The 27,207-nt window shown below is 50.2% G+C and overlaps 1 protein-coding gene across 4 annotated transcripts in view; it reads left to right on the top strand.

Moving 5' to 3' along the window:
* The window catches only part of LRRK1 (leucine rich repeat kinase 1), a 124,346-nt gene that overhangs the window by 94,685 nt on the left and 2,454 nt on the right, over nt 1-27,207 (top strand). For all 4 annotated transcript variants that reach the window (XM_038532639.1, XM_038532638.1, XM_038532641.1 and 1 more), the window contains 12 exons: nt 1,595-1,758; nt 2,745-2,884; nt 4,903-5,152; nt 7,683-7,849; nt 10,286-10,483; nt 11,513-11,790; nt 13,693-13,887; nt 14,901-15,052; nt 21,106-21,223; nt 22,248-22,364; nt 25,114-25,964; nt 26,321-26,422. In XM_038532639.1, the coding sequence (XP_038388567.1) occupies nt 1,595-1,758; nt 2,745-2,884; nt 4,903-5,152; nt 7,683-7,849; nt 10,286-10,483; nt 11,513-11,790; nt 13,693-13,887; nt 14,901-15,052; nt 21,106-21,223; nt 22,248-22,364; nt 25,114-25,964; nt 26,321-26,422 (2,732 nt within the window). The remainder of the gene's footprint in view (nt 1-1,594; nt 1,759-2,744; nt 2,885-4,902; nt 5,153-7,682; nt 7,850-10,285; nt 10,484-11,512; nt 11,791-13,692; nt 13,888-14,900; nt 15,053-21,105; nt 21,224-22,247; nt 22,365-25,113; nt 25,965-26,320; nt 26,423-27,207) is intronic.

Here is a 27,207-nt window from a genome sequence, read left to right as displayed (position 1 = left end):
TGGACCAGCAGAAGCAGCCTCACCTGGGAACTTGTTAGATGCAAATCTTTGGGCCCACCCCACATCCACTATTTCAGAAACTCCAGGATGGAGCCCAACCCTCTTTTTTTCACAAGGCTTCCAGGGAATTCTGACCCACTCTACAATAATAGCACCCCTGGCATAAACCTGGACTATTGAATAGTTGATGTTAAATTCAGTATGAGTTTCTTTTTGCCACATTCAAATTAAAAGGCCCTTATGGAATTAATGACTCCTTGGCTAAATAAAGATATTCTTTGATCTTCCCATATTGCTGAAATTTTAAAAAGTAAAGAGAGCCTGAAAACCCTAACTGCTGTGGCTCATGTGGGCGAAGGAACTTGTTTGCAAGGCCTAGGGGCTCCGTGATGATGGGAAGAGTGGGTGCAGGAGCTGGTTCTTCCACAGGTCTGATTCCATCGCTCTGCCCTCCCTTTGAACTTGTCCTCCTGCCATGTTCTAAGTGGGAGGTCATAGAACACAGTGCTGTCATCGTGTGAGGCCTGAGCTCCCAAGTGGGCTCTGTGTTGGGGATGGGGGCCCAGCTGGGTGTGGAGGCAGGCGCCCTTCCAGGCAGCATCCTTCACTCAAAATGAGATGAAAAGTCCCATTGAAATTCAGATGAGGAGAAGGAGTTCAGTCTCAGGAGTAATCAAAAGCATACAAATTCAAGCAAGGATGAGATGCTGGCCACCTTGCACCTTTCAAAAATCAGCAGAGTAAAGCCACCGTAGCCAGCCCAGAAGCATGACACAGGTTCATACACTGTGGTCAGTGTATACATAGTCTGATTGTTTCAAAAGTGGTTCCTCAATACGTATCCAGAGCCTAAAAACGTTCAGACCCTTTGACGGATTAATCCTACGGCTAAAAATGTGAACTAAGGAAATCATTTGAAATCAGAGGACGCTTTATGACTTTTCATGCATCATTGGCCCATTTGAGGGAGCAAAACATTGAAACAACCTATATATTCAGAGAAATGAATGATCTGGAAAGTTACTATAAAATATTGAACTTTGGAAAAATGGCTTTTGTATGAGTCTGGATGGCATAGGAAACGTGAAGTTCTTAAAAGTATATGAAATTAGAAATTTAGAAAATTAGAAATACAAAATCAGAAAATACAGCTTCAGCTGGTTTTCCAAACATATACATAGAAAAAGAAAAAAAAATCTTAGGATAAAATATATCAAAATCCCTGCTTTGTGGTAAGTTGTTTTGGTTTCTTTTGTACATTTTTCTGTATTTTCTACATTTTTCTAACAAAGTTTTGCTTGTCAAATCAGGAAAGGTTTGAAATAGGAGAGCCTTTTATCAATCCTTTGGGAAAAATGTGCTCCCAGAGTGTTGTGGGGTCCTCTCCAGATAATACAGTGTTTAATTTGGCAACAGGATGCGTGGTGACGGAGGAGGAGGAGGAGGAGGCGGGGGAAGACGGGGGCGGTGGCGGGGGAGGGGGGGAGGGGATGGTTATTTATCACGATGGGGCCAGGCCAGCCTCTTCCGAGCTCTGCCCAAGGCCAGCGAGGAGGCTGGAATACTTAAGCAGGATCTTTTCTCTGTCTTTCAGCTTTTTGAAAACAAGAAGAATACTAAAAGCAGGCACAGGAAAGTCACCATTTATAGTTTTACAGGAAGCCAGAGAAATCGCTGTAGCACATTCAGAGTGAAAAGAAATCAGACCATCTATTGGCAGGAAGGGCTCCTGGTCACTTTTGATGGGGGCTACCTCAGGTAGGAATACTCGGGAACCCACCTGACAGGGGCAGCCTGAGGCCATGGGAACAGCCTCCTTGGCCGCCTTCTCTGGGAGACAGTCCCCTCAGGGTCCAGAGTTCTCCCCAGAGCAACACATCATGGCAGCTTGTTGGAAACAGGAGATCCTCCCCAAAAAATGTCTAGAGCACCCCCATCTCCTCACCCCTCCTCCTTTCTCCTCGCAGGACAGGAAAGGTGAGGGAGGGTCTGGTGACCACAGCCCACGGCCACTGAGTTCTGGGATGAGAGCCTGCAGTAGTCACTTAGGTGGTCACTTAGGTGATGCCTGCAGGACCCTTGCTGCCATCTGGCCCTGTCTTCTCGTCCTATGTGATGATGGCCTAGGTGACACCAGGGATCCTACAGGCAGCATAACAAGATACACAACTTAGCTCCCCTTTTCTGTTTTCTTTACCTTTTTGAGAGAAACACATCAAGTCAGCTCGAGAGGTTTAATAAATGACTTTTAATCAGCTTCGATAAACACGCAAAGTTATTTCAACTTTACACTGAATTTTTCAAAATATTCTTCAGCTCCATGAAGGAGAAGGGTGAAGTATCCTCTTTGGAGGGCCTGACTTGAGTTTTTCTTGGTGCCTAGTGCTCTCATATAGATGTTCCCACTTAAAGCTCACAGCTGCCAGCTGGCAAACGAGAATCTCATAGTTCAGAGAAGGCGAGAACCTGCCCCAACGTCCCACTTGGGGGACTGACCCCTGCCTGAGCATCCGTTACCACCAAGTCCCCGCTCTGGCCACATCACCATGTTGGGAAGTGGTGGAGGGGACAAGGCATGGTCACATACACAGGGACGCAAACACGGAGGCCCCCTTGACAGTCCTGCAGAGGCACAGAGTCCTGGGGTGGGGGTGGGTGGGGGGTCCCTGGGGTCTGGAGGCACAGAGATCATCCCAGGGCCCCCAACGCCGGATCACAGAGGGCTCTTTGTTTCTGGGTTGCAGTGTGGAATCCTCAGACGTGAACTGGAAAAAGAAAAAAAGCGGAGGGATAAAAATCATTTGCCAGTCGGAAATGAGGGACTTCTCCGCGATGGCTTTTATCACAGACCATGTCAATTCCCTGATCGATCAGTGGTTTCCCGGTAAGAAAACGTTCTGGAACCGAGTCTTTGCTCATGTATTTCTTTATGAATCAGGGTGGGGCTTGTTATCTGGGGAGCAGAAGTCTCACTGGGATTCAGCCCGAGGAAACCAGAGAGGTCCTAAGCGCCCTTTGGCAGAATCCTGGTCCCTGGGGAAGTCTGGCAGTGACACGGGGTCAGGAGCTATGGGGAAAATATGGGCCTGGATCCCCATGGTGTGAGGGGAGACAGATAACCCTGGGTGCCCCGCGTGGCCCAAGAGAACCCTCCATGTGAGGGTCACCCGGTCTTGTTTACACAGTGAGGACAGTGCTGAATTCTGAGGGGATTTGACCCTCTGACAGAGATGGGGGACTAGGGAAGCCACACCTATTGAGGACCCCCATTTTCCTCCTGCTCCCTCCCCCAATTCCCAGAGGTGATCAACCACCCACATGGCCCTTTGATCAGCTTCTTCATTGACAGTCCACCCAAAGAAAATACTTTTTGAAGTGAAGCTTTTGAGGCCTTCTGTTTGTTTTGCTACCAGAGTGGAGATGAACCCGCGGGGCATCCTGCAAGGAGGAAGCTGTGCAGGGAAAACCAGGCAGCCTCCTCCTTGTGAGCCCTCAGCCTCTGAAGGCTGGTGGCCGAGAGAGTGAAGGATGGCTCTGGACTCCAAGACCTGCTTGGCCAGTGCTCTAACCTCCCCGGGCTGCCTTCTCGCCTGTGGCTGTCCCCATGTCCTAGGACAGCATCAGGGGAGATGCTTAGAGAGCTCTCTGCTGGGGGGCATGCTCTGGACACCAGGGTCTGGGGGCCATCCAGGGCTGATGGGAAAGCTGACCTAGAAGGAAAAAAGGGACCCAAGAGTGGTGCCTGGGTGGCTCAGTCAGTTAAACATCTGACTTTTGGTTTTGGCTCAAGTCATGATCTCAGGTTCTTGGGATCGAGTCCTGTGTGGGGATCCACACTCAGCATGGAGTCTGCTTGGGATTCTTTCCCTCTGCCCTTCCCCACCTCTCTCTCTCTCTCTGCCTCTCAAATTAATCAATCAACCAATCAATCTTGGAAGGAAGGAAAGTAAGGAGGGAAGGAACAAATGAAAGAAACAAAAGAAAGAGAGAGAGAGAAAAGAAAAGAAAAAGAATGAAAGAAAGAGGAAAACAGAAAAGAAAGGCAGGCCCAAGAGAAGGCAGTTTGGTGTATGAGTTGTGGCAGTCTGGGAGTGCTTGGTCATCCAAGGAAGCCTCTAGACCCATGTGAGCCTCCCTGGGCTTTTGTGACTCCCTGCCAACCAGTGAGCCCCACAGCAGGTGCTGGGGAGGATGTGATACGGGCATTAGACAATCGTCTGAGACAGGGCAGCTCAGGAGACAGCACCACCAGCTAGCCAGCAGGATGTGTTTACCTGGGCCTCCAGATAGTGGATGCACCCATAGGGTTCTAGGAGTCCCCTCCTACCCTGCACAAGGCAGGCCATCAGCTCACCCTGAGGTGCCTTGGAGACTACTTCTTTGCACCTCCTCTCAGAAGCGTGCAAAAAAGCTGTGTGCCTCCTGCCAGGGGGAACACAGGTAAAATGACTAGGTTCTGTCTATTATAATTTGTACTCATTTCTCCCCCTGCATTGCTCTTCTACGAAGGATCATGGTAATTGCAAGCCTTATGTTTCTAATTTTAAGAACAACTCCTTATTGGTTGTGGTTCGCTTGCTGGAGTGTGGCACAGCTCAGACGCAGCCCACAGCATCCTGTCGGGGCAGCTGTGCAGGAGGGATCCCCAGCCTCTCAGCCGCTCCCCAGCCGGCCCGCTCAGTTTAGGCCACCCACTGTCTGTCCAGTGCATCCCTCACCTTTCCCAGTGCTCGTCTTTCAGGATCTCTCTCTCCAAAAAAGAACCTGAGTCATAGTTCAGCCACTCCCTGGGGTCCAGGCAGGGGCACCCAGACCCCCTCCTACCAAATAGCCTGGGTGCCGTTCAGGGACCCACCTTCAGCCGCCTTCACATAGACTGTCTCCTGCTCTGTCCCCACTTAGCCCTGACAGCCACCGAAAGTGATGGGACCCCACTAATGGAGCAGTACGTGCCCTGCCCTGTGTGCGAGACCTCCTGGGCCCAGCACACTGACCCAAGTGAGAAATCAGAGGGGGTGCAGTACTTCGACATGGAAGACTGTGTGCTCACGGCCATCGAACAGGACTTCATCTCCTGCCCCAGACACCCCGACCTCCCTGTGCCTCTCCAGGAGTTGGTTCCTGAGCTGTTCATGACTGACTTTCCAGCCAGGTAGGCCACAGCACCACCCTGCCTGGCGGCCCCTTCCTCAGGTGGTGGCTAGCTGGTGTAGCCACTGCTTCCCACCCAGTCTCCTGGGACTTATAGGTTTCCAGCCTAGGCTGCCCGAAGGGAGCCAGGGTTGCCATTTCAGAGGCCACAGCAGGCCCAGCTGGGCAGAGCACTTGGAGGGGAGCCATTCTGGGTCCCCACCCCATCTTGCCCTTGTATCAGCTGAGCTCCTTTCTGCTAAGCCAGCCATTGCCTCTGATTCCTACTTTCCTGCCAGCTCAAGGTATAGAAGGCAAATTCTCCTCGGTGTTCAAAAAGGCAGTGCTCCCAGGCCTACAGCCTCATTTTTCTGTCTTGGCAAATGCTGACCCTACCTGCTGCCCTGAGGCTGGGCATTTAGATCCCCCTACATCTGTCCTTGAAGTTGAGTCTGCCTGTAACCTAAGATAATGACTGGGGAGAGAATGCCGAGGAAGAGGAAATGTTTTGTGATCCCATCCAACAGTAAAGAGTCACAAAATCCAAGGGCTGGGTAAAAAGATGGAATCTTCTGTAGTCATGGAAACCAGAAGCTATGACTTGGTCTCCTTGGAGACAGTTTGACCTTGGTGGTTACCAACTCTTTTGGAGTTAGGAAGTCCTGTTGTCATCTTAGTCAAAGGATTGCAAAGGATGTTGTATCTGGCTTCTTGAAATAAATGTAAACTTTTTGGGGTGTGGGGGGATGGTAAGAATATTTGTATTCTCATTTTTCCAAATTGTCCCCCATCCCCAAAGAATCGATGTTGAATACTCTGAGATATTGCAGATTTGGAGTTCCAAAGCACACTTCTGGGTCTATCAAATTAATAAATTGCTTCCTACATTGGATGATAGACTCCCCTGCCCAAAGCCCTTTCCAATATCCCCAGTTATCTCACTGGTAGGAATGATGATGAAATGCTGCTCTTCTGCAAAATGAGCTCCCTTTATTCCTAGAACTCTAATGTGAGGGTTGTTGCTTCTTAGAGACCACATGCAGAGTTTTATATATGCATGAATCAAATTTCTGTAGAGGAGACCCAATTAGGGAGCCCCAAATGTTAAGATTTTCATTTATTTGCTGTTACATTTTACACCCTAGCTGAATCTGGGCTGTGGCATCTACAGTATGAAATCTGGAAAGGCAGACTGGTTGTCCCCATGGGTTTGGATCAAATTGCAGGCTGTATCATGGTTCTTAACCGAAGGTACTTGGCTAGTAATTGAAAAGCCCAACAGTGTGGACAGGATTCCCAATCCAGCAGAGGCTCTTTGGACACTTGAGCTGTGCCCCAGCGGGGGCCCTGAAGCACTGCCCTCCTCGCACTAGGAGTTTGGGTGGTTCGGGGTTGGGGGAGTGGTTACTTGGCATCCAGGGAACCCTGTCCTAGGCCCCATGTTTACAGGATGCCCTAAGGGATCGCCAGCATTCCTACTGCTGGTCCCGGTGGCCATCCTGGGAAGCTCCCAAGTGCCCATGCTGCCCAAGCAGGTGGTTTTGGCAGTGGGTGCTTGGAGAAGAGCTCAGCTCAGCTGCTATACCACCACGGGCTTCAGTGGAGGCAGTGGCACCTGCCTGTAGTGTAAAGCATGCAGTTGAGCTGTGCAAAGTCTGAGCAGCTGCAGAATCCATTCATGGAAGGCATGAAAAACAGCTGCCTAGTGGAGTCGGCCTGTGGGGCCAGGAGGACTCCAGTGGAGGCACCTGGCATAGCCAGCTGGTGAGCAGCCCAGAGAGGCTTCAGCAGAACAGGGGGAGGCCCTGCAGTGGGAGGGCATCTAGACTGCCTTCCCCCTCCCTCCTGTCTCCCATCATCCCTTTCTCTCCCTCTCCCCCCAGCCCTGCCACCTCCCATCATCTCTCTCTCCCTTCCTCCCTTCCAGGAGTGACTTACAGTTTTTCCAAAAGCCCAAAAGAAATCTCCCCTTCACCTAAGATTAGAACACATAGACCAGTGAAGTCTAAAACACCCTGCCCTTGGGTGAAATCCTAGCCATCGGTTGTGCAGACACTGCTTGTGCCAATCAGAAGCCCTCCATGGCCACTCACCTAACCTCTCACTTAGTAAAAAGAAATAAGGAAACAACCAACCTAGCAGTAAATAAATGCAGTGTGTCTGCTGGATATACTAGCTCTCAAAGCACAGAATCTTTTGGAGAGAAACTTCCTAGAGAATTTGTTTTTTCCTATGTGGGCCACGTTGCAAGGCTCTCCCCAGTGCGAGCCATCATCCACACCTACAAGGCAGTTACTGTTACGATCCCACTTTATGGAGGAGACCCAGGCTTGTTGAGGCTACACAACCTGTCCAAGGCCATGGTGTATCCTGGATCTGTCTGACTCCACAGGTGGCTTTGAACTGTGACTTCCTGCAATGGAAGAAACGACCAAGGGTGTCCTCACATCCATCCATCCAAGGACCACCCCCACCCCACAGGCCTCTCTGGGCAGGGGGGTCAGGGACCAGTTAGGAGGCTTGGTCTGACCTCTATGTGGTATTTCTGGCAGGCTCTTCCTGGAGAACAGCAAGCTGGAGCACAACGAGGACGAGAGCAGTGTCCTGGGCCAGGGCGGGAGCGGCACCATCATCTATCGGGCCCGGTACCAAGGCCAGCCTGTGGCAGTGAAACGATTCCAGATCAAGAAATTCAAGAACTTAGCCAACACCCCGGCAGGTAAACAGGGCCCCATGTCCCTTCTTTTCAGGCATGTTCTTCCAAGGTCGTCACACTTCCTGCCACCTTGGGGAGACTGGATGAGGACGGTGGATGAGGCGAACAGAGCCCTCTGAGCAGTCGACCTGCTTTGTTCCTGGCAGGATGTGGAATGGGTCTAAAGGTCATGCTGAGCAAAGCTTAGAAATTATCTTGGGAGACTATTTTCTTGTCTAGATGTTAGCCCCCAAGAGTATGGGCCATCCTTACAATTTCTATCTGCTCCCTGGCTGGCATGGGCCTGGTACATGGTGAGTGCACACTCAGACCTCATGTGGACCCCTTACCTTGCAGGACCCCTCTCAGCCATCTCCACTAAAGAAAGGAAGGTGGCACCCCAGGTAAATGCATGGGAAAGCCAGCCTGGGTGTCTTCTCCCCCACCCACACAAGGGACGGAACACCTTCTTGCCTTGGCACATCCAGGTCCACACACCACGTGCAGCTCAGAGATGTTCTCTACCTAGAGCAGCCCATCAGCACTTAACACCCAGCTAGTGTGGGTACTGGGCGGCCCCCTCACTTCCAGGCGGCTGAATATCACATTTCTCACAGCCCCTGGCTTAGCATGTTCCTCTTTAGGATCATTAAGGTAATTTACATTCCTGGTGGAAAAATCAGAATCCTAGAGCAATGGAAAGAAAACAGATCAGAAAGGAAGAGACAAATTGTTACTATATGAATGACTTCCTGCACAGAAAAATCCGAGAGATTCTACTGACAAACGTGAGAGCCAGTAAGTGTCACAGCATTGCCAGACGTGAGCTCAACCTCAGAACTCAGAGCGTTCCCATTTACAGCAATGACCCATCACTAGAAAATGTCTGCGTGCCGCAATTATACCATAAAGTGCTGAGGGATAATTAATGTATACAGTTCAGTTTCATTCCCATTGAAGTCCTAGCAAGGGGGGTGTGTGTGTATGTGAGAGAGAGAGATCGCACCCACTGATTCTAAGTGCACATGAAATGACAAAATCCCAAGAACAGCTGAGAGTCCTATAGAGGGAGACAAAGAAAAGAGGCCTGCCCAGCAGATGTCATGACTTATAACTCTGCAGATGTGAACCCTGCAGAGTGTTCTCTGGGGCTCGGCCGGGCCCGCCAAGGGAGCAGACACAGCCGCGTGTGTGGAAAGCTGGCACACAGCAGACGTAACATCATGAGTCAGAGGGGAAAGGCTGGCGGGGGCAGCCCGGGTGGCCCAGTAGTTTAGCGCCGCCTTCGGCCCAGGTTGTGATCCTGGAGTCCCGGGATCGAGTCCCTGTATGGAGCCTGCTGCTCCCTCTGCCTGTGTCTCTGCCTCTCTCTCTCCGTCTCTCTCTCTCTCTCATGAATAAATAAATAAAATCTTAAAAAAAAAAGAAAAGAAAAGAAAAGAAAGGCTGACAGGTCACTAATCAAGGCCGAGACTTGGGTCAGACTTCACACCATAGTCAAAAATTCATAATGGGTTAAAGACCCAATGTGAAAAACAAAAGCTTTGTACTAAAAAAAAAAAAAAAAAAAATTGGCCGGCCTCCACGCAGATCTGACACAACTGATGCATTTTAACGCCAAGGGTTTTTGCATGCCGTTTAAACCTCCATGTCCAAAAATCCCTGACTTTAAAATCCAAATGCAGGGGAAGAGACACAAGAGGACCCTGTTTGGTGACCTCAGGGCCAGCCACAAACCGGTGGGTAGCATCTTGCCCCTCCACTTGGCAGGAGAGGCCCCTCTGGGGGACTTGGGCAGCCACCTTCTAGGGTTTACAGCGCAGACTGGAAATTGCCACCCCTGCCCATAGACCTTGCTCCTCTGGCCTGAGATGACCTGTCACAGGCCCATGGAAGCCCTAGTTTTCTCTGTGTCTGAAGAGAGGGTGCTGATTCTTTCTGCCTTTGGGGGTCCTGGCTGCTGGCAGGGAGTCAGGTAAGCAGTAGCAGCCAAGCCCCCAACATCCCTGCGGGTGAGCAGGACTCTGGGTGACACTCAGGGATGCAGAACTGGAATAAGCCACAGCCGTGACCCTCAAGTGGCCAGCAGCGGGGTGGGGTGGGATGAGAGCTCCAAGGGGAACAGGAGAGCGGGGACATGCGCAGCTCTCCATTGAGGGAGCAGGAACTGCCCAATGTGTTGGGACCAATTTAGCACTCAAGGCGGAGGGACTTGGTATCAGCCCAGAATGCCTCAAGAATGCCACCACTGGGGGGCCAAATTCTGGGTGACGGTATTGCAGCCCCTTTTGTATTAAGTGCCTTAAAATATAAATGCTGCACCTGCCAGCCCCTCAAGTCCCTGTCGGGGGGCTCTGAGTGTGGCAGGAGTTGCCCTAGAGGAGCTCCTGGAGCAGGTGGCGCAGGGCTCTGCATCCCTTACCTCCCTGGGCAGCCCTAATGGCTGTGCTCCCCTTGCAGACACCATGCTGAGGCACCTGCGTGCCACAGATGCCATGAAGAACTTCTCGGAGTTCCGGCAAGAGGCCAGCATGTTGCACGCCCTGCAGCACCCCTGCATCGTGTCACTCATCGGCATCAGCATCCACCCACTCTGCTTCGCCCTGGAGCTCGCCCCCCTGGGCAGCCTCAACACCGTGCTGTCTGAGAATGCCAAAGGTACCAGCCAGGCTGAGAACTTTCCAAAGGGGTGGCTGGGGGCCCGCCCACCCAGATACAACCCCTGGGAGGCAAGTGAGCCCATGGCAGGCAGCTCAGATGCCAGGGAAGCTGTATCCCTGGGAGGTTCCCTCCTTTTGCCTGGCCTGGCTGTCTGGGCCAGAGCACACCTGCCCCACAGTGCACACAGCCAGCTCCTTGTGGGTGAAGAGAGTCACTTCACCAGGTCTACACTCTGGATGGTGCTGTTGCCAAGGCTAGGGAAGCTGATGGTTTAGAGTCAGATGGAACCAGGTTCCAAGTCCTGGTTCTCTGCCATCATCCAGTAAATTAGGCCTGTAGAAGGAGTATGATAATAGTCCCACCAAAGAGGCATTTGAGAGTCTTAAACAAGGCAACCAGGGGGACCTGAATAGCAGCCTGGGGCCTACAAGCCCACTGGCCACATAAATCTCTCCATTCCCCAAATGCACACCTGTGTCCATCATCATTCAAAACTCTGAAACCCTGAGGTTGGCTTTATCATATTTTTTAGTGAAATTTTAAAATAATTTTCCTTGGGAAATAAATAGGGAACTGAATCCCTGACAGGAAAAGAGCTGACAATGCGAGGCTGACAGGAGAGAGGTAGCTGTCTCTTGACTCAGGAAGAAGAAACATCATTAAACTCAAATTATTTCTCCCTCAGTGGAAGAGAACTTTTTTTTTTAAGTGAAGATCTTATATCCCCAAACTCCTCCCCTTGACAGTATAACAACCTTGGCCTGTGATGAACTCTAAGAATTTTGAATCCTTGCCCTTTTAGTAAGAACACCCACAATTCCAGGCATAAAATACCACAAATGAAGCTAGAACGATCAGTGTTTCTATCCTAAATATTGTTTTACATCAGAAGGTCATTCTCTGTCTCCTGTGGCATCCAGCAGGGAGAATAATGAGAAATATCTGTAGAATATAAAGCATCCGAGGAGAGAGAAAGTCAGAAAAGACAATTGTTGTAATGATAGTTTGTATTTTTTCTTTGCAAAGATTCTTCCTTTATGCCCCTGGGACACATGCTCACCCAAAAGATAGCATACCAGATTGCCTCTGGCCTGGCCTACCTGCACAAGAAAAACATCATCTTCTGTGACCTGAAGTCGGACAACATTCTGGTCTGGTCTCTTGATGTCAAGGAGCACATCAACATCAAACTGTCGGACTATGGGATCTCAAGGCAGTCATTTCATGAGGGGGCCCTCGGCGTGGAGGGCACCCCTGGCTATCAGGCCCCGGAGATCAGGCCTCGCATCGTGTATGACGAGAAGGTACCCACACCCCAGCCCACTGCCAGCCCCAGGTCCCTGGGAGGCCAGCCAGGCAGGCCTGTGGCACCTGCAGCTTCTCAGCTCCGTTCTCCCAGGCACGCTTCCCTCCCTCTCCTGTGCTTGACCGGGGGGGCTCTGACTTGACCCAGAATTGCACAGGCATCTGTGCCCACATCGCAATGTCAGGATTAACTTCTCCTTGGCTTCAGGAACAGTGAATTCGGCAACCTCTGAATTCTCTAACCTTGATTCAAAGACATAGTCAAGGTGGTACACAGTGAACGATGAGTCCAGGCCAGAAATGAGTCTGGATTTGGGTCCCAACTCTGCCATTTAGATGTATAAAGTGGGGACAGTGGGCCAGCCTCACGGGGGCTCAGGAGGAGCAGTCAGAATAAGGATGGCGGAGGCTCCTGGCCCATAGGTGCTGTTTGCAAGGCATTGCTCGAAGTGAACAGCAGACGTGTTGAGGCAGCACCACCAATGCCAGGAGAAGAGAGGGGATGCTAACATGACAGCGTGGGCTCCCCGAGCAGCTACATGGCCAGCCTCAGCCAAGATGATGGCTAAATGTTTACCTTTCCCTGAAAGCTGGTTAGTAGACTCAGGCACACAGACAACTTAAAGCCATCTTCCAGCTAATGCCAGCTCCAGGTCATTCTTTGCTAGCATTGAAACTCCCCTGGTCTATAATTTTTCATTATTTGGTAATTTGCAGATGAGTCATTGCCTCATTGCTTCAAAAATGACCTAAACAGCCTGCAGTCCCCATGCTGTGCATCACATCCCTGTGTTATTTTATAACTGGAAGTTTGTACCCTTGATCACCTTCAAAAAAGGAAAAGGAATGGCCTTAGTAGGGGCACCTGGGTGGCTCAGTTGGTTAAGCGTCCAACTCTTGATTTTGGCTCAGGTCATGATGTCGGTCATAAGCTCGAGCCCTGAGTCAGGCTCTGTGCTGGGCATGAAGCCTCCTTGGGCTTCTCTTTCTCCCTCTCCCTTTGCCCCTCCTCAACCCTTCTAAAAAAAAAAAAAATGACCTTAGCCTGAGTGGGTGAACTTGCCACCTGCGTCTATTAACTAAAATAGAAAAGGCAAATCAGAGTGATAAAAATAAGAGCTTCTTAAGTAGCAGGTGACCCAGACAAGGCACCTAAAAACTAAAATTATAACAGGAACCTTCACATTGAAAATTCTCAGGTCTACCTCAGCCACTATCCTGCTAAAATGTTATCTCTTGGCCCTCCTGGAGGCCTACACTAACTTCTCCTTGTTGAGCTTTTTGATGACATTAAAAGTAGAGGAGTCAACATATTGTGATTTGAGAGACATTCCCCCTTTGTGATTTGCATACACTGTTCTTCTGGTGCCAGGCACATTAAGCCGAGGCTCTGTGTTCTCCTGCCTTTTCTTGATTCTCAATGATAAGGAGCATGGCATTCTTGGAACCTGTAACCAGTACCTGATGGTTAGAGTGTGTTGATTGGATGGATGGATGGATGGATGGATGGATGGACGGACAGATAGGTATATGGACAGAAGAACAGATCGTCAGATGAATGAATGGGTAGACAGGAGTATAGATAGATAAATATGCAGAAGGACAAGCAGGTGGGTGTATGGATGGATAGATGGATGATGAATGGAAAAAAAAAGAAAAGGGAGGGAGTATGGAAGGATCAGAAATGGATGGCTAAAGGGACAGAATGATGGATGGTCAGATGGTTGGATGTTTGGACAGGTCAAGGGAGGGTGGATGCATTGGTGGATGTATTGATGATTGTCTCCCTTTGGCAGGATCCCTGGTCTGATTGTGTCTTCTGCTCCCTCTGTCTCAGGGCCAGCTTATGAGAGCTGCTGGGCCCAGACAGGGGACCTGACTTGGCATGCCTCTTTGCCCAGGTAGACATGTTCTCCTATGGAATGGTGCTGTATGAGTTGCTGTCGGGACAGCGGCCAGCGCTGGGCCACCACCAGCTTCAGATTGCCAAGAAGCTGTCCAAGGGTATCCGCCCAATTCTGGGGCAGCCAGAGGAAGTGCAATTCCATCGGCTCCAGGCACTCATGATGGAGTGCTGGGACACAAAGCCTGAGAAGGTACCTGAGGACCCCGGGCCTGGGGACCTGGCACCTCCTGCCCCTGTGGTGGAGGGTCTGGATTAGTCTACTTGCCCATCCTTTGCTAAGTCTAGAACAAATGGGGCACTCTTCTCTGCTTACCTCTTCTATAAAGAGATAGTTATGGCTCCTAATATATCCAGTTTATTTTCTCTGTATGTGTGCCACTCAGGAAAAGTGAGCTTTCTTTTCCTCTCCAGCTTTTGTGTCACACCATCATGCAGGCAGAGCATACCAAACCCTTTATAGCACTATGGTCCCCACGCTAGAGCAGAGAGAATGTACATATTTCTTTTTAGAGTAATGGGGAGCAGGTCTGCTCATGAGGGCAGGAGTCATAAAATCATTTTAAAGCGTAGCTATACTATATTGTTCTGTGTGTTGATTTTATGTTCTGCACAAATAAAACTTTATTGAAAGAAAGAAAGAGAAAGAAAGAAAGAAAGAAAGAAAGAAGAAAGAAAGAAGAAAAAGAAAGAAAGAAAAAAAAGAAAGAAAGAAAAGAAAAGAAAAAAGAAAGAAAGAAAGAAAGAAAGAAAGAAAGAAAGAAAGAAAGAAAGAAAGAAAGAGAAAGAAAGAAAGAAAAAGAAGAAAAAGAAAGCTAGCTAGCTAGCTTAGCTGTTTGGGAAAGAGGCCAGTGATGTCAAAGTTAGAATGCACTTATCAAAGTAGACAGTATTTAATGTATTGGGAGTAAAATAAGATCAGAGAAAAATCCTTCACAAGATTGTTTGTCCCTGGGCCTGGGGCTTGGAATATCAGGGTTTAATCTAACTGGACCATATAAGTCCATGTTCTCCTATGGTTCAAGTCGCTATGGAGAGCAATGACCCAGACAGACACTCTGGCATATGAAGTTGTCATGGCCTCTTGCTTTGAGCCACTTCTAATCCTTCCCCCCTTGTTCAAGACCATTGGTTTCATGGGCAGGCCAGGCATCAAGTTGCTGTAAGTGACGCACGCTCATGGTTCTGGTGGCCTCTCTCCCTCAGCGACCGCTGGCCCTGTCGGTGGTGAGCCAGATGAAGGACCCAACCTTTGCAACATTCATGTACCAGCTCCCCTGCGGGAAGCAGACTGCCTTCTTCTCGTCCCAGGGCCAGGAGTACATGGTGGTGTTCTGGGACGGGAAAGAGGAATCCAGGTAACTTCCATAGTAACTTAACATGCCCTGCTAGTACCAGGGGGGCGGGGGGGCTTCTGTGGAATTGGGGAGCCGTCAGGGATGGCCATGGCCAGAGATGTCTCATGGATAGTGGGTTGAAAGCCTGATGGAGTTCCCTCCTGAGAGAAAACTGAGTCCATGCAGATAGAAAGGCATGTATGTGTTTGTAGTTAAAAGAAGCAAAGAGAAGATGGTGTCTGGCAGGGGTGTAGGGTCAACAGAGGGCTTTGTTTTTTATACTTGTTTTTCCCCTTTTTCATCATCATCCCCTATTTCCCCCATCCCTGCACCCCCTTCCCTTTGGCAACCACCAGTTTGTGCTCTGCTTATGAGTCTGTTTCTGTTTTATTTTTTCTTTTGTTTTTTAGATTCCACGTTTAATTGAAATCATATGGTGTTTGTCTTTCCCTGACTTATTTCACTTAGCATAATAATACCTTGAGGTCCATCCATGATGTGGCAAATGTTAAGATGTCATTCTTTTTTCTGGCTGAGTAATACTCTCTCTATATGTGTGGGTACACATACATATCCATGTATCTGTCTCTATAGCTATACCCCATCTTTATCCATTCATCTCTGGATGGATGCTTCAGTTGCTTCCATATTTGGCTACTGTAAATAGTGTTGCAGTAAATATAGGGAGACATGTATCTTTTCAAATTCAGTGTTTTCATTTTCTTTGGGTAAATACCCAGAAGTGGAATTACTGGATCATATGCTATTTCTATTTTCACTTTTTTTAGGAGCCTCCATTCTGTTTTCCCGAGTGGCTACAGTTTTACGTTCCCACGAACAGTGCACAAGGGTCCCCTTTTCTCGACAGCCTCTACCACACTTATTGTTTCTTGTCTTTTTGATACTAGCCCTTCTGACAGGTGTGAGGTGATACCTTTGAGTTGGACTCCCCTGATGATGAGTGATGTTGAGCATCTTTTCACAGATCTGTATATCTTCTTTGAAAAAAAAAATGTCTGTTTAGGTCATCTGCCCATTTTTAAACCAGATTGTTTGTTTTCTTGGTGCTGAGTTGTAGAAGTTCTTTATATATTTTGGTTATTAACCACTTATCAGATCTATCGTTTGCAAATATCGTCTCCCATTCAGTAGGTTGCCTTTTCGATGGTTTCCTTCTCTGCACGAAAGCTGTTTAGTTTGATAGATTGTTAATTTTTGCTTTGTTTTCCTTGCCTCAAGAGATAGATCCAAACAATATTGCTAAGCCTGATGTCCAAGAGTTTAACTGCCTCTGTTTTCTTTTAGAAGTTTTACGGTTTCAGGTCTTACATTTAGGTCTTTAATCCATTTTGAGTTTATTTTGGGATGGGGTAAGAAAATGGACCAATCTCATTCTTGTGCATGTGGCTGCCCTGTTCTCCCAGCACCATTTGTTGAAGAACCTATCTTTTCCCCCATTGTATATTCTTGCCTCCCTTGTCATAGATGAATTGACCACATAAGTATGGGTTTATTTCTGGGCTTTCTATTCTGTTCTCTTGATCTGTGTGTCTATTTTTGTGCCAGAACCATACTGTTTTGATCACAACAGCTTTTTTAAAAGATTTTATTTATTTATTCATGAGCGAGAGAGAGAGAGAGAGGCAGAGACACAGGCAGAGGGAGAAGCAGGCTTCATGCAGGGAGCTCAATTTGAGACTTGAACCTGGGACTCCAGGATCACACCCTGGGCCAAAGAGAGGCGCTCAACCACTGAGCCACCCAGGCATCCCCACAACTTGATAGTATAGTTCAAAATCAGAGATTGTGATACCTCCAGCTTAATTCTTCTGTCTCAAGATTTCTTTGGCTATTTGGGACCTTCTGTGTCTCCATATGAATTTTAAGATTATTTGTTGTAATTCTATGAAAAATACTGATGCTATTTTGATAGAGATTGCTTTGAATCTGTAAATTGCTTTGGGTAGTATGGACACTGGAACAGTATTGATTCTACCAGTCCATAGACATGTGTCCATTTATTTAGTGTCATCTTCAATTTGTTTTATCCATGTCTTCAGAGTACAGGTCTTTCACCTCCTTGATTAACCATATTCCTGGATATTTTATTCCTTTTGGTGCAACTGTGAATGGAATCATTTTCTTAATTCTTAATATTTCTTTTTGCTGCTTTATTATTAGTGTGTAGAAACACAACAGATTCCTGTATATTAATTTTGTACCCTGAAACTTTACTGAAGTCATTGATTAGTTGTAATAATTTTCCCATCCTGGGAGGACTTTGTCTTAAGATGGGAGCTATTTGCAGCTTGATGGCAGAAGAAGTAAATGATCCGAGGGGTCGGAGAGAGGGGCAGGTACTGAGGTGGACTTGCCAGATAGTGAGAGGGGCAGGGGACCCAGAGACAAGCATTTAAGGTGCCCTTAAATAAGAATTTGTGGGCCTTCCATTCTAGTCACATCTTTCTCTCAGTGAAGTGGCAGGAAGGATGAAAGCACAGAGAGAGGTTTTGAATATTCGAGGAGAAAAAGATGACATGTGACTTGAGCACCAATTCATGAGATCAGGGTGGTTGCAGGACAGCACTGAAGCCCACTGGAAGTTGGTGGCCACTGTTGGAAATGAGGCTTGTCCACAAGGTTATGTGCCCCAACATGTACTGCTGGCCCCAGGTTGCAAGATAGGAAACAGTTGATTTTAAGCAGAGCTGGGGTTTTGCCAGGAGGAAGAGAAGGGCATGAAAGGTGGGGGTATTTTCAAGAGGGTCATGATAAAGATGGATTATGGAAACTGCGTGGGGCCATAAAATGGATGAGGAACAATTGAAAGTACCAGAAATCCTAGGTCTTGGCAGAATGTAAACAAAACCAAAAACCCTGTGATGAGTTATGGTAATAGGTGGAATGGTCTGAAAAAGTAGGAGGTAGTGGTCAGAAAATAGTTACTTGACCCTGAGTGGATGGGAGGGGCACAAATATTAGTAAAGATGAGATCTGATGTGCAACTTTGGGAGAGGGTGCCTGGAATAAAATGGGGATAAGCGAACTGGGAAGCGAACAGGAAGTCACAGGACCAAGATGCCAAGGTATTGAAAAGTTAGACTGTGCAAGCTCCAAAAAGCCACCATCTGGTGTAGGATCCTTCCATCCTGGCCAAGGTGTAAGGTCTTTCCCATCCCCCTAGGGGGACATCTTCAGAGTCAACGAGAGCATTTCATGACCTAAGTAGTCTTCCAGTAAGCCTTGTGGCAAACATTTGCAGGTGCAAAAATCTAATAAGGCTTAGATAAAGTGAAGCTTGAGACACAATGAGATAAGTGGAAGGAACTTTACCATTTTCTCTAGGTCATCCAGGTGACCTTGGCACCACATTTTATGGCAGTGGGACTGAGTGCTCTGACATAAGACATGGTCTAAGAAACCATGCCCTAAAAAACCACGTATAGTTGTATGTGTATATTTAGTTATTTTTATTTATATTTATATAAGTAAATGTATACGTTTTCAGTAATTACATCACTGGCGGCACTGTTGTTATTTTAAAGCATTGCTTTAATTGCAGGGTAAAGTGAATGAGCAAGCATAACGGTATCAAGCATTGCACATTGTGATATTCGGCATGCAAAGTATGAAAGATAGGTTAAATTTAAAAACCTGTCATTCTGAGTATAAATTTTGAGACTCATGATAGATTTTATCTTTAAGAAAAATAAACTCATGTTTCCTAGCCCTGCCCATTGAAAAGGCCTAACAATAATGACCAACCACCAATGATGACCTCTGGGACCCAAATGGTGATCTCTAAGTGCCATAGGGAATCAGGGCTTATTTAAGAAGTGACTGACTCCAGGTCTGGGACAGGAAGATGGCCGGGAGCATCTGACACATCAGATCAGGGATGCCATCAGACCCTCATGAGAGTAAATTAAAGAGATTGAGGAGTCAATCCAAAGAGGTTTGTACTGGCCAAAGATAGGACAGTTGGCCATTAGTAAGAAGAATTGCAGTGGATTGAGACATGCCAAATTGTTTAAATTCATGAATTTCTAATGCTACTTAATAAAAACAAACTGAGGCACCTGGGTGGCTCAGTCGATTAAGTGTCCGAGTCTTAATTTTGGGTCGGGTCATGATCCAGGGGTCATGAGATGGAGCCTTGCATTGGGCTCCGTGTTCAGCAGGGGGTCTGCCTGAGTCTCTCTCTCCTTCTCCCTCTGCCCCTCCCCCTGCTCATGCTCTCTAAATAAATACATAAAACCTTAAAAACAAACAAAAACCCTTCATTGATCACCCCTGGAGGCTCCTAGAGAACCAACACGTTATTTTAGAAATTAGTATACACAGAAAGAATCAAGATTTTATTCTACCTTTCCTATGTGAACTGTACCCCAGGGTAGCAAAAGAGATAAAAGGAGGAAGTTTCTCTTTCTAGAATAAATGAAGCTAATACTTGAAGAAGGAGTGCCAGAAATAGAATGTTGGCCCTTTGCAATCTCTACTGAAATAATAGATAAAAGGCAGTGATTGTCAATGATCACAAAAGGAGTGAGAACTGGACATTCCCAATAGAAATGCAAGTGCACAGTGAGGAAATGTCCTTGCCTTAAAAAAAAAAAAATCGAACAAAATGTAATCAAGACTTGGGACGCCTGGGTGTCTCAGTGGTTGAGCATCTGCCTTCAGCCCAGGACGTGATCCCAGGATCCTGGGATGGAGTCCCACATCGGGCTCCCTGCAGGGAGCCTGCTTCTCCCTCTGTGTCTCTGCTCTCTCTGTGTCTCTCATGAATAAATAAATAAAACCTTTTTTAAAAATGTGATCAAAAATAGGGATCCCTGGGTGGCGCAGCGGTTTGGCGCCTGCCTTTGGCCCAGGGCGCGATCCTGGAGACCCGGGATCGAATCCCACATCGGGCTCCCGGTGCATGGAGCCTGCTTCTCCCTCTGCCTGTGTCTCTGCGCCTCTCTCTCTCTCTCTGTGACTATCATAAATAAAAAAAAAAAAAAAAAAAATTTAAAAAAAAAAATGTGATCAAAAATAAATAAAAAATTAAAAAATGTGATCAAGACTTGAGACAGGGGGCAGGGGGATAAGGCAGGTGACACCCCAGGGCTGTGGAGACACTTCCCAGAATCCTTAGCACATAAACTGCCAGAGAAAAAAGAGAGGTGGGAGGGGAGAGCCAGTCATCAGACTGAGAGACATAAAGACCAGTGGAAGTGTGGGCAAAAGATGTGTGTGACCCAGGTACATAACCTCCGTCTCTGCCTCAGACGGTGAGCACACTAGATGCCCATGGAGTACGGTGAGGAGACAGAAATATTAGGGGACGGCCAGGCCCTGTGAGTGAACAGTGGTGCCCATAAATAACAGCTTATTAGTTTTCAGAGCACTCATGTTGGGGGGCATGTTCTGAGGACTCCAGCCTACTCTGAAATTTACCCACCTATCTTTTTTTTAAGATTTTATTTGTTTATTCATGAGAGACAGAGAGAGAGAGACAGACACAGGCAGAGGAAGAAGCAGGCTCCCTGCAGGGAGCCCGATGTGGAACTCGACCCCAGGACCCTGGGATCACACCCTGGGCCAAAGGCAGATGCTCATCCGCTGAGCCCCCCAGGTGTCCCTCACCCACCTATATTTAGTCTGGACTTGTCTACTCTGAGACTGAGGGGCTCCCTTGTTCCTGGGGTGAGACAGACATGGCCAGTGGGAAGGGCGAGTGGCTCTGGTAGAGGTGTGGCCCCCGGTGCCCCTTCTTCACACTGGAGAGGCCATCTCTTGAACCCTGTAACGTCACAGGCAGAAGAGAGTCTTTCCTCCCACTGGGAATGGCCCTGCGTCCCCCAGAGGTTCAATCACTACCAGGGAGGCAGAATGCACCTGCACCCAAGCGTCATGCATGGCTCTGGATGCTTGCAGATCGTGGAAGGATTTGACCTTGGGTTCAAGGGGGTGGTTGAGGCCCGCAGCTCGCATCCCCCTCCCCCTCCAAGGCTACTCGGGCCACGCCGAGATAAGGGAGGTAGCCCCTGGCCACCGTGCACTGACTGTACCATTGTCGCCGGCTCTAGGAACTACACCGTGGTGAACACAGAGAAAGGCCTTATGGAGGTGCAGAGGATGAGCTGTGCAGGGATGAAGCTAAGCTGCCAGCTCAAGGTCCAGAACTCTCTGTGGACGGCCACCGAGGTAACCGCCTCCATGCAGGGCTCCCAGCGAGGTGGGCAACGCAGCCCACACAGGGGCCCAGATCTAGCAAATAAGAATATAGGATGCCCAGGCACACTGGAAAGTCAGATAGCCCCAGCCTACATGTGCGAGACCCCCAAAGCAGTGCCAGCAGCCCTGCGAAGCAGCAGCGTGTCACAAAGGGCAACCACCTGCCTTATCCCTGGTGGGTGACTGGGACCCAGCTGAGAGAAATATCAGGTGCAGGATCCCAGCAGAAGGAGAACCCCAGTACACTGGGTTTCTTATAACACTGCCAGGTCTCCCCAGGGAATGCACTCAGCTCTGAAGGCATTTTGCCTTCAGGTCAAGGAAATCAGCAGAAGCCCCAAGGAGCTGTCTTCTGAGAAATCCAGAGAGGAATGCCCCAATCAGTAATGCTCTGAAGCTACAGGTGCCATGGGGTGGGGCGGGGCGGGGTGGGGGAGATTGGTGCAGCCAGCCAAGACCCACAGAGTAGGTCTGTAAGACTGCTCATCCCTGTGTAATTCCCAGTAGCGAAAACTTGGAACCGGACTGAGCATCTGACGGCAGATTAGCCAGGTTGTGGCACCCCCGAGCGATGGGCAGCACAGAGGTGCTCAAATACAGTTCCCTTGCAGGCCAGGCAGGACAGGGCTTCCCCTCTACCCACCATGCAGTGTCACGAGAAAAGTGAGGAAACAGCACAGTCGTTGGTCCCACTTTTGCCAGGAATGAGGACACACCCACAAATACCAAGGGGAAAGGAGTCTGGGCCCCAAGTCCCCATGGAGGTTTTCTCCAAGAAATGGGATATGAATGATTTTATGTTTCTTCTTTCAACTCTTCTGTAGTTTTCAACATTTCTACAAAGAATAGGAATATGCAACCAACCAACTTGAAAACCCCCAACACATGTTGCTTTCTAAGGCACAAAGGGATTCCTGAGGTAGAAGGGACCCTAAGACAAAACTGGCAGATATATTCCAACCTGGGTCTCATGTTGGTTTGTCTGCCTCTACAGGACCAGAAGATCTACATCTACAGCCTCAAGGGCATGTGCCCCTTAAACACACCCCAACGGGCTTTGGACACCCCGGCTGTTGTCACCTGCTTGTTGGCCGTGCCTATTATTAAAAAGGTGAGGTAAGGGAAAAGGTGGATGCCCAGGTCTGTGACTCCCTTCCTTTTCTGTTGGAGTGGCCCCCCCACCTCAGCTTAAGGGGAGGGGGTATGAAGAGTGGGAGCAAAGCCATGGCCTCTTGGACCACCAAGCCCAGATCAGGTCACACTCAGCCTTGGAGAGACAGGCCATCATTTGTGCCTTTTCAAGAACCTGTGTCACTAGCAAAGCAAAACTATGAGCCGAGTGGAAAGCTTGTATTGCACCTGCAAATGCCACGGCCCCGATTCGAGTGAGGCCCCTTTTTGGTACAAATGATATAAAGAGCCATTGTACATGTGCCCTTCCCCTTTGGGTAGCAGTGGTTCTCCAGAGTGCGGGCAGCCCTGCCCACCCCCCTCTGGAGCGCCCACTGTCAGCCTGAGACCTGGGTCGCCTCTTGGTCCATTTCCTCTACCTTCCATCCCCCACCTCTCTGAAATGGAACCCCAAGTGATAAATCTCCACAGCCCAGGGCTCAGGCAGCTCCACCACTCCTCTGATGGGACTGGGTACCTCTGCAGGCCCGGCAAGCTCCCCCAGCTGGCTCCTCGCTCCCCGTCCCATCCAGCACCGCACTCTGAGGGGACCCTTCCAGCTAGGAATGGCCCCACCCCACACACCCCTGCCAGACTACGTTTCACTCCGTTCTCAGGGTCAAGGACCATCAAGCCTGCTCTGAGAAGCTGCCCCAGCCTGGCCCCAGCCCTTCAGTGGTGCTCTCAGGCTTCTCTGGCCTCCGAGTCCAGGCACTGCTCTTCTGTCTTTGTCTCAGCCCTCCTGCTTTGCTTATCCTCATCCCCCATCCCCACCCCTCTGCTCCTAGTAAATGCTCAAGGTGATGTTTGGTTAAAACATGTTAGCTGTCATCATCCAATTTCAGTTTTCTCATCTGTAAAATGAGGATAAGAAGAGGTAGAAGAAGGTTCTTTCCTTCTGGGCATGACACACCCAGAGCCCTGGACCCACACACTTGGGTAAATGTGACCATTATTATTACTTCCTGACAGTCATGAAATATATATGCTCTTCACCCTACTCCAGTTTATTTCTTTAAAACAAAAAGAAAAAAAAAAAAGAAGGTCTGAAATCAACCCTAGGGTCATTTATGAGTGTGCCCCATGGGCGAGGCTAGGCAGCTCAGGACCCGGTCTGCCCCAGAGCCTGGGAGAACATGACACAAAGCGTTATTTAAGGCCACTGCTGGCCAGAGCCCCCGAGCCAGGGCACCACCAGCCTCATGACCAGAGGGAATAAAGCCGGCTCTGTGCGGAGCCTCCCAGTCAGGGCGCCTGCCCCTCGGAGGCCGTGCTGCCCCGTGGCCGCGACAGCAGGCCCCTACATTCTTGCACGCGCACGTTCACACCCAGCTGGGCCGTGGGGCTCACCGCCCTGACTGGGGCCCGGAGCCGGGATTCAGATAGAGACTCTGCTCCTGTTTGCTTTGGCTGCTTTCTTGCCTACAATTCTGAAAATGGATTTTGATAAATGTTCTTTGGGCTTATTGGCCTTGCTGCTGAGCTAGAAGCTGGTTTGCTTGTTTCCTTGGCCGCCTGAGTTCCCAAGTAGCTCCAGGTTCCAGAAAGGGGGCTTTCTGCTGCTCACTCGCTCTGGCACAAAGCCTGGGTCCCCGCTCTGTCTCTGTCGTGGCTTCAGCTTTGTTCTGAACTCTGCCCATCCCACCTCAGCCCTAGGCAGGCATCTAGGGTGTGACACTGCCCTCTGTTCCCAGCTCTGCAGAGATGCTCCAGGGAGACCCTGGGGCGGGGCGTGGGGGCATCAATCAGCCCTGTCCCTGCAACTTTGGCCTCTGCCTGCTGACCTTGGTGGCTACAAAAGATCACATTAAAAAAAAAAAATGCTTGGGATCCCTGGGTGGCGCAGCGGTTTGGCGCCTGCCTTTGGCCCAGGGCGCGATCCTGGAGACCCGGGATCGAATCCCACATCGGGCTCCCAGTGCATGGAGCCTGCTTCTCCCTCTGCCTGTGTCTCTGCCTCTCTCTCTCTCTGTGACTATCATAAATAAATAAAAATTTAAAAAAAAAAAAATGCTTCACTGCAGGGGTGGAGAGCAACCCCAGGACTTTAACACCGCCAGTGAGGCATTTCAGAATAGGTGTGGTAAGTGGGGAGTGTAGGCACAATGTCCAAGAAGCGCCTCCATGAGAAGGTTCGGTTGGAAGCTATTTCTTCAAGAATAGGTTCAGCAGGCACCTATCATCTGCTAGTGCAGAAAACCAGGTGGAGTCACAGAGATGGATGAGACTCGGCCCTTCCTATGGCAGGCCAGTGCCCAGGCGGCAGTGGCAAGCACGCAGAGCCGCTGTCACTTCGTTAACAAGCAGAACCACATCCCGTCTCTGAAGGAGGCCCTTGTGACCCGAAGGAGAAGGCAGGCCCCTCCTGCTCACGCTGCAGGAACCCAGCCTGAGCGAAGGCAGGTCGTGTAGTGCAGGCCACACGTGCTCCCTGCCAGGGGCTGTGAGCCACGCTCTTCCCAGGCTTGCTCTTCTCCTGCTTGCAGCAGGAAGGGTGGGCATGGCTCTTCCGGGCTTGAGTTACACCTCCTTTGGGAGCATGCCCAGGAGGTCCTGCTGGAGCCCCTGCCTTTTGGGGAACATTGCTTCTCTGGGCATGCTTGGGTGGGTGCAGAGATGAGCCTTGGGCCCACTCTGCTTCTCTCCTGGCCTGCGTGGAACCAACAGGCAGTCCCGTCTTCTGCTTGCAGAATTCCTACCTGGTGCTGGCAGGCCTAGATGACGGGCTTGTGGCAGTGTTTGCCGTGGTGCGCGGTGTCCCAGACAACAGCTGCTCCTACCTGTGTTCACACACGGCCAACAGGTCCAAGTTCAGCATCCCAGATGAAGACATGCGACAGAACCCCTACCCCGTGAAGGCCATGGAGGTGGTCAACAGCGGGTCTGAGGTCTGGTACAGCAATGGGCCTGGCCTGCTGGTCATCGACTGTGCAGCCCTGGAGATCAGCAGGAGGCTGGAGCCCTACCTGGCCCCTTCGGTGGTCACCTCGCTCGTGTGCAGCTCTGAGTGCAGGGGGGAGGAGGTCGTCTGGTGCCTGGACAACAGGGCCAACTTGTTGGTGATGTACCACGCAGCCACCTACCAGCTATGCGCCCGGTATTTCTGTGGGGACCCCAGCCCGCTCAGAGACATGTTTCCCGTGCGCCCCTTGGGTCCGGAGTCCCCGGGCCGCCACATGGCCAGCCCCAAAGAACCTGAGGGGGACTCCATCGCAGACGTGAGCATCATGTATAGCGAGGAGCTGGGCACGCAGATCCTGACCCATCAGGACTCACTGACCGACTACTGCTCCATGTCTTCCTACTCCTCCTCCTCCCCGCACCGGGCCCCCGCGTCCTCCTCTAGCCTGCCCTGCTCCCCGGCAAGCTCTTCCAGCGTGCCTTTCTCCACCGACTGCGAGGACTCTGACAGGCTGCACGAGCCCACGGCGGGCTCCGACAGGTCCGAGCACGACCTGACGCCCGTGGACGGGGAGGCTTTCAGCCAGCACCTGCAGGCGGTGAGGATCCTGGCCGTGAAGGACGTCATCTGGGTCCCCAGGTAGGGTTCCCGGGAGGGGGTGCGCTCCTGGCTGGGCCACGGGAGCTGGCAGGTGCTGTCACGATCCACCCCCCCACCCCCAGGGATCTCTTTAGCAAACCTGAGAACGGTGGCACTTGGCTCATCTGCCCCCCTGGGAGCTGACCAGGCCCTCGAGGCAGAGTCGTGGTCCGCGGAGATTCGGTTTCCCGCTGGGAAAGGCCTCCTGGGCCCGGCTGCGGCGCCCTCCCAGTAACTCAATCCAGTCGCAGAGACGGCGAGTTGGTTGCCCTGCCTCTGTGCCCGCCAGCTCCCTTTCCCCCTGGAGAGCACAGCCCGGGACAAAACACTTCCCCTTCTCGGTTTTGGTTTCGCAGGCGCGGTGGCGATGTTATTGTCATCGGCCTGGAGAAGGACGCCAGCGGCCAGCGGGGCCGAGTCATTGCTGTCTTAAAAGCCCGTGAGCTCACTCCACGTGGGTAAGTCTCAGGACACCTCCTGTAGGCCCGGGGCTATGGTGTGGGGCATTGAGGCCCCTCTGCCACACCCCCACACAGTGGCCTCTCGCCCTTCTGTCCTCCACATCCACTGATGTGGCCATAAGGCAGAGCAGGAACAAGATGGGGTCCTCCAGGCAGCTCCTCGGGGGCCCAGCAGGTACCAGCTGAACCGAGCATTAGCCACTGGCCAGGGCTGGCTATTTCTGGGGTACCCAGTGCACCTATGAACCAAGTGTCCTGCCTGGGATATATGTCTCCAGGGCTAGAGTTCAACTGCAATGGAAACAGGGAGCCAGGTGATTCACTGGACTTCCCAGCAAGCAGGAAGGCCCTTCCTGGGGTGCTCCACCTGCCCATATAGCACCTAGAGGAGCCACAGACCTCGCATACACCACCCCTCACTATACCCAAGCCCAGTCTCAGCCATGGCTCCATACCCATCTTCTAGGGGGTCCTGCCAGGAGGCAGGCCAGACTCCACTGTGAGGGTCATTCTGGAGCAAGACAGCCTATCTGGATGCAGTGTGCATGGCCACGAACATGGGAGGCAGCACCGCCTGGTTCCCAGAGTCCCTTGGCAGCCAGCAGTATCCACAGCAGTATCCATTGACCTCACTTTGTCTGCTGAGCCTCATACTACAAATCTCCTTTATGGAAAAATCCCATTCGGCCTATTTGCCCCAGACCAGGACGACAATGAGAGAAGAAACGTCTATGGCGGGTCCCCTCTCTTGCCCAAAAGCATTGAGCATTCTCAAGGAGTCA

The sequence above is a fragment of the Canis lupus genome, chromosome 3, assembly GCF_011100685.1.
Source record: "Canis lupus familiaris isolate Mischka breed German Shepherd chromosome 3, alternate assembly UU_Cfam_GSD_1.0, whole genome shotgun sequence".
Classification (NCBI taxonomy): domain Eukaryota; kingdom Metazoa; phylum Chordata; class Mammalia; order Carnivora; family Canidae; genus Canis; species Canis lupus.
This window is presented reverse-complemented; position numbering and strand designations above follow the sequence as displayed.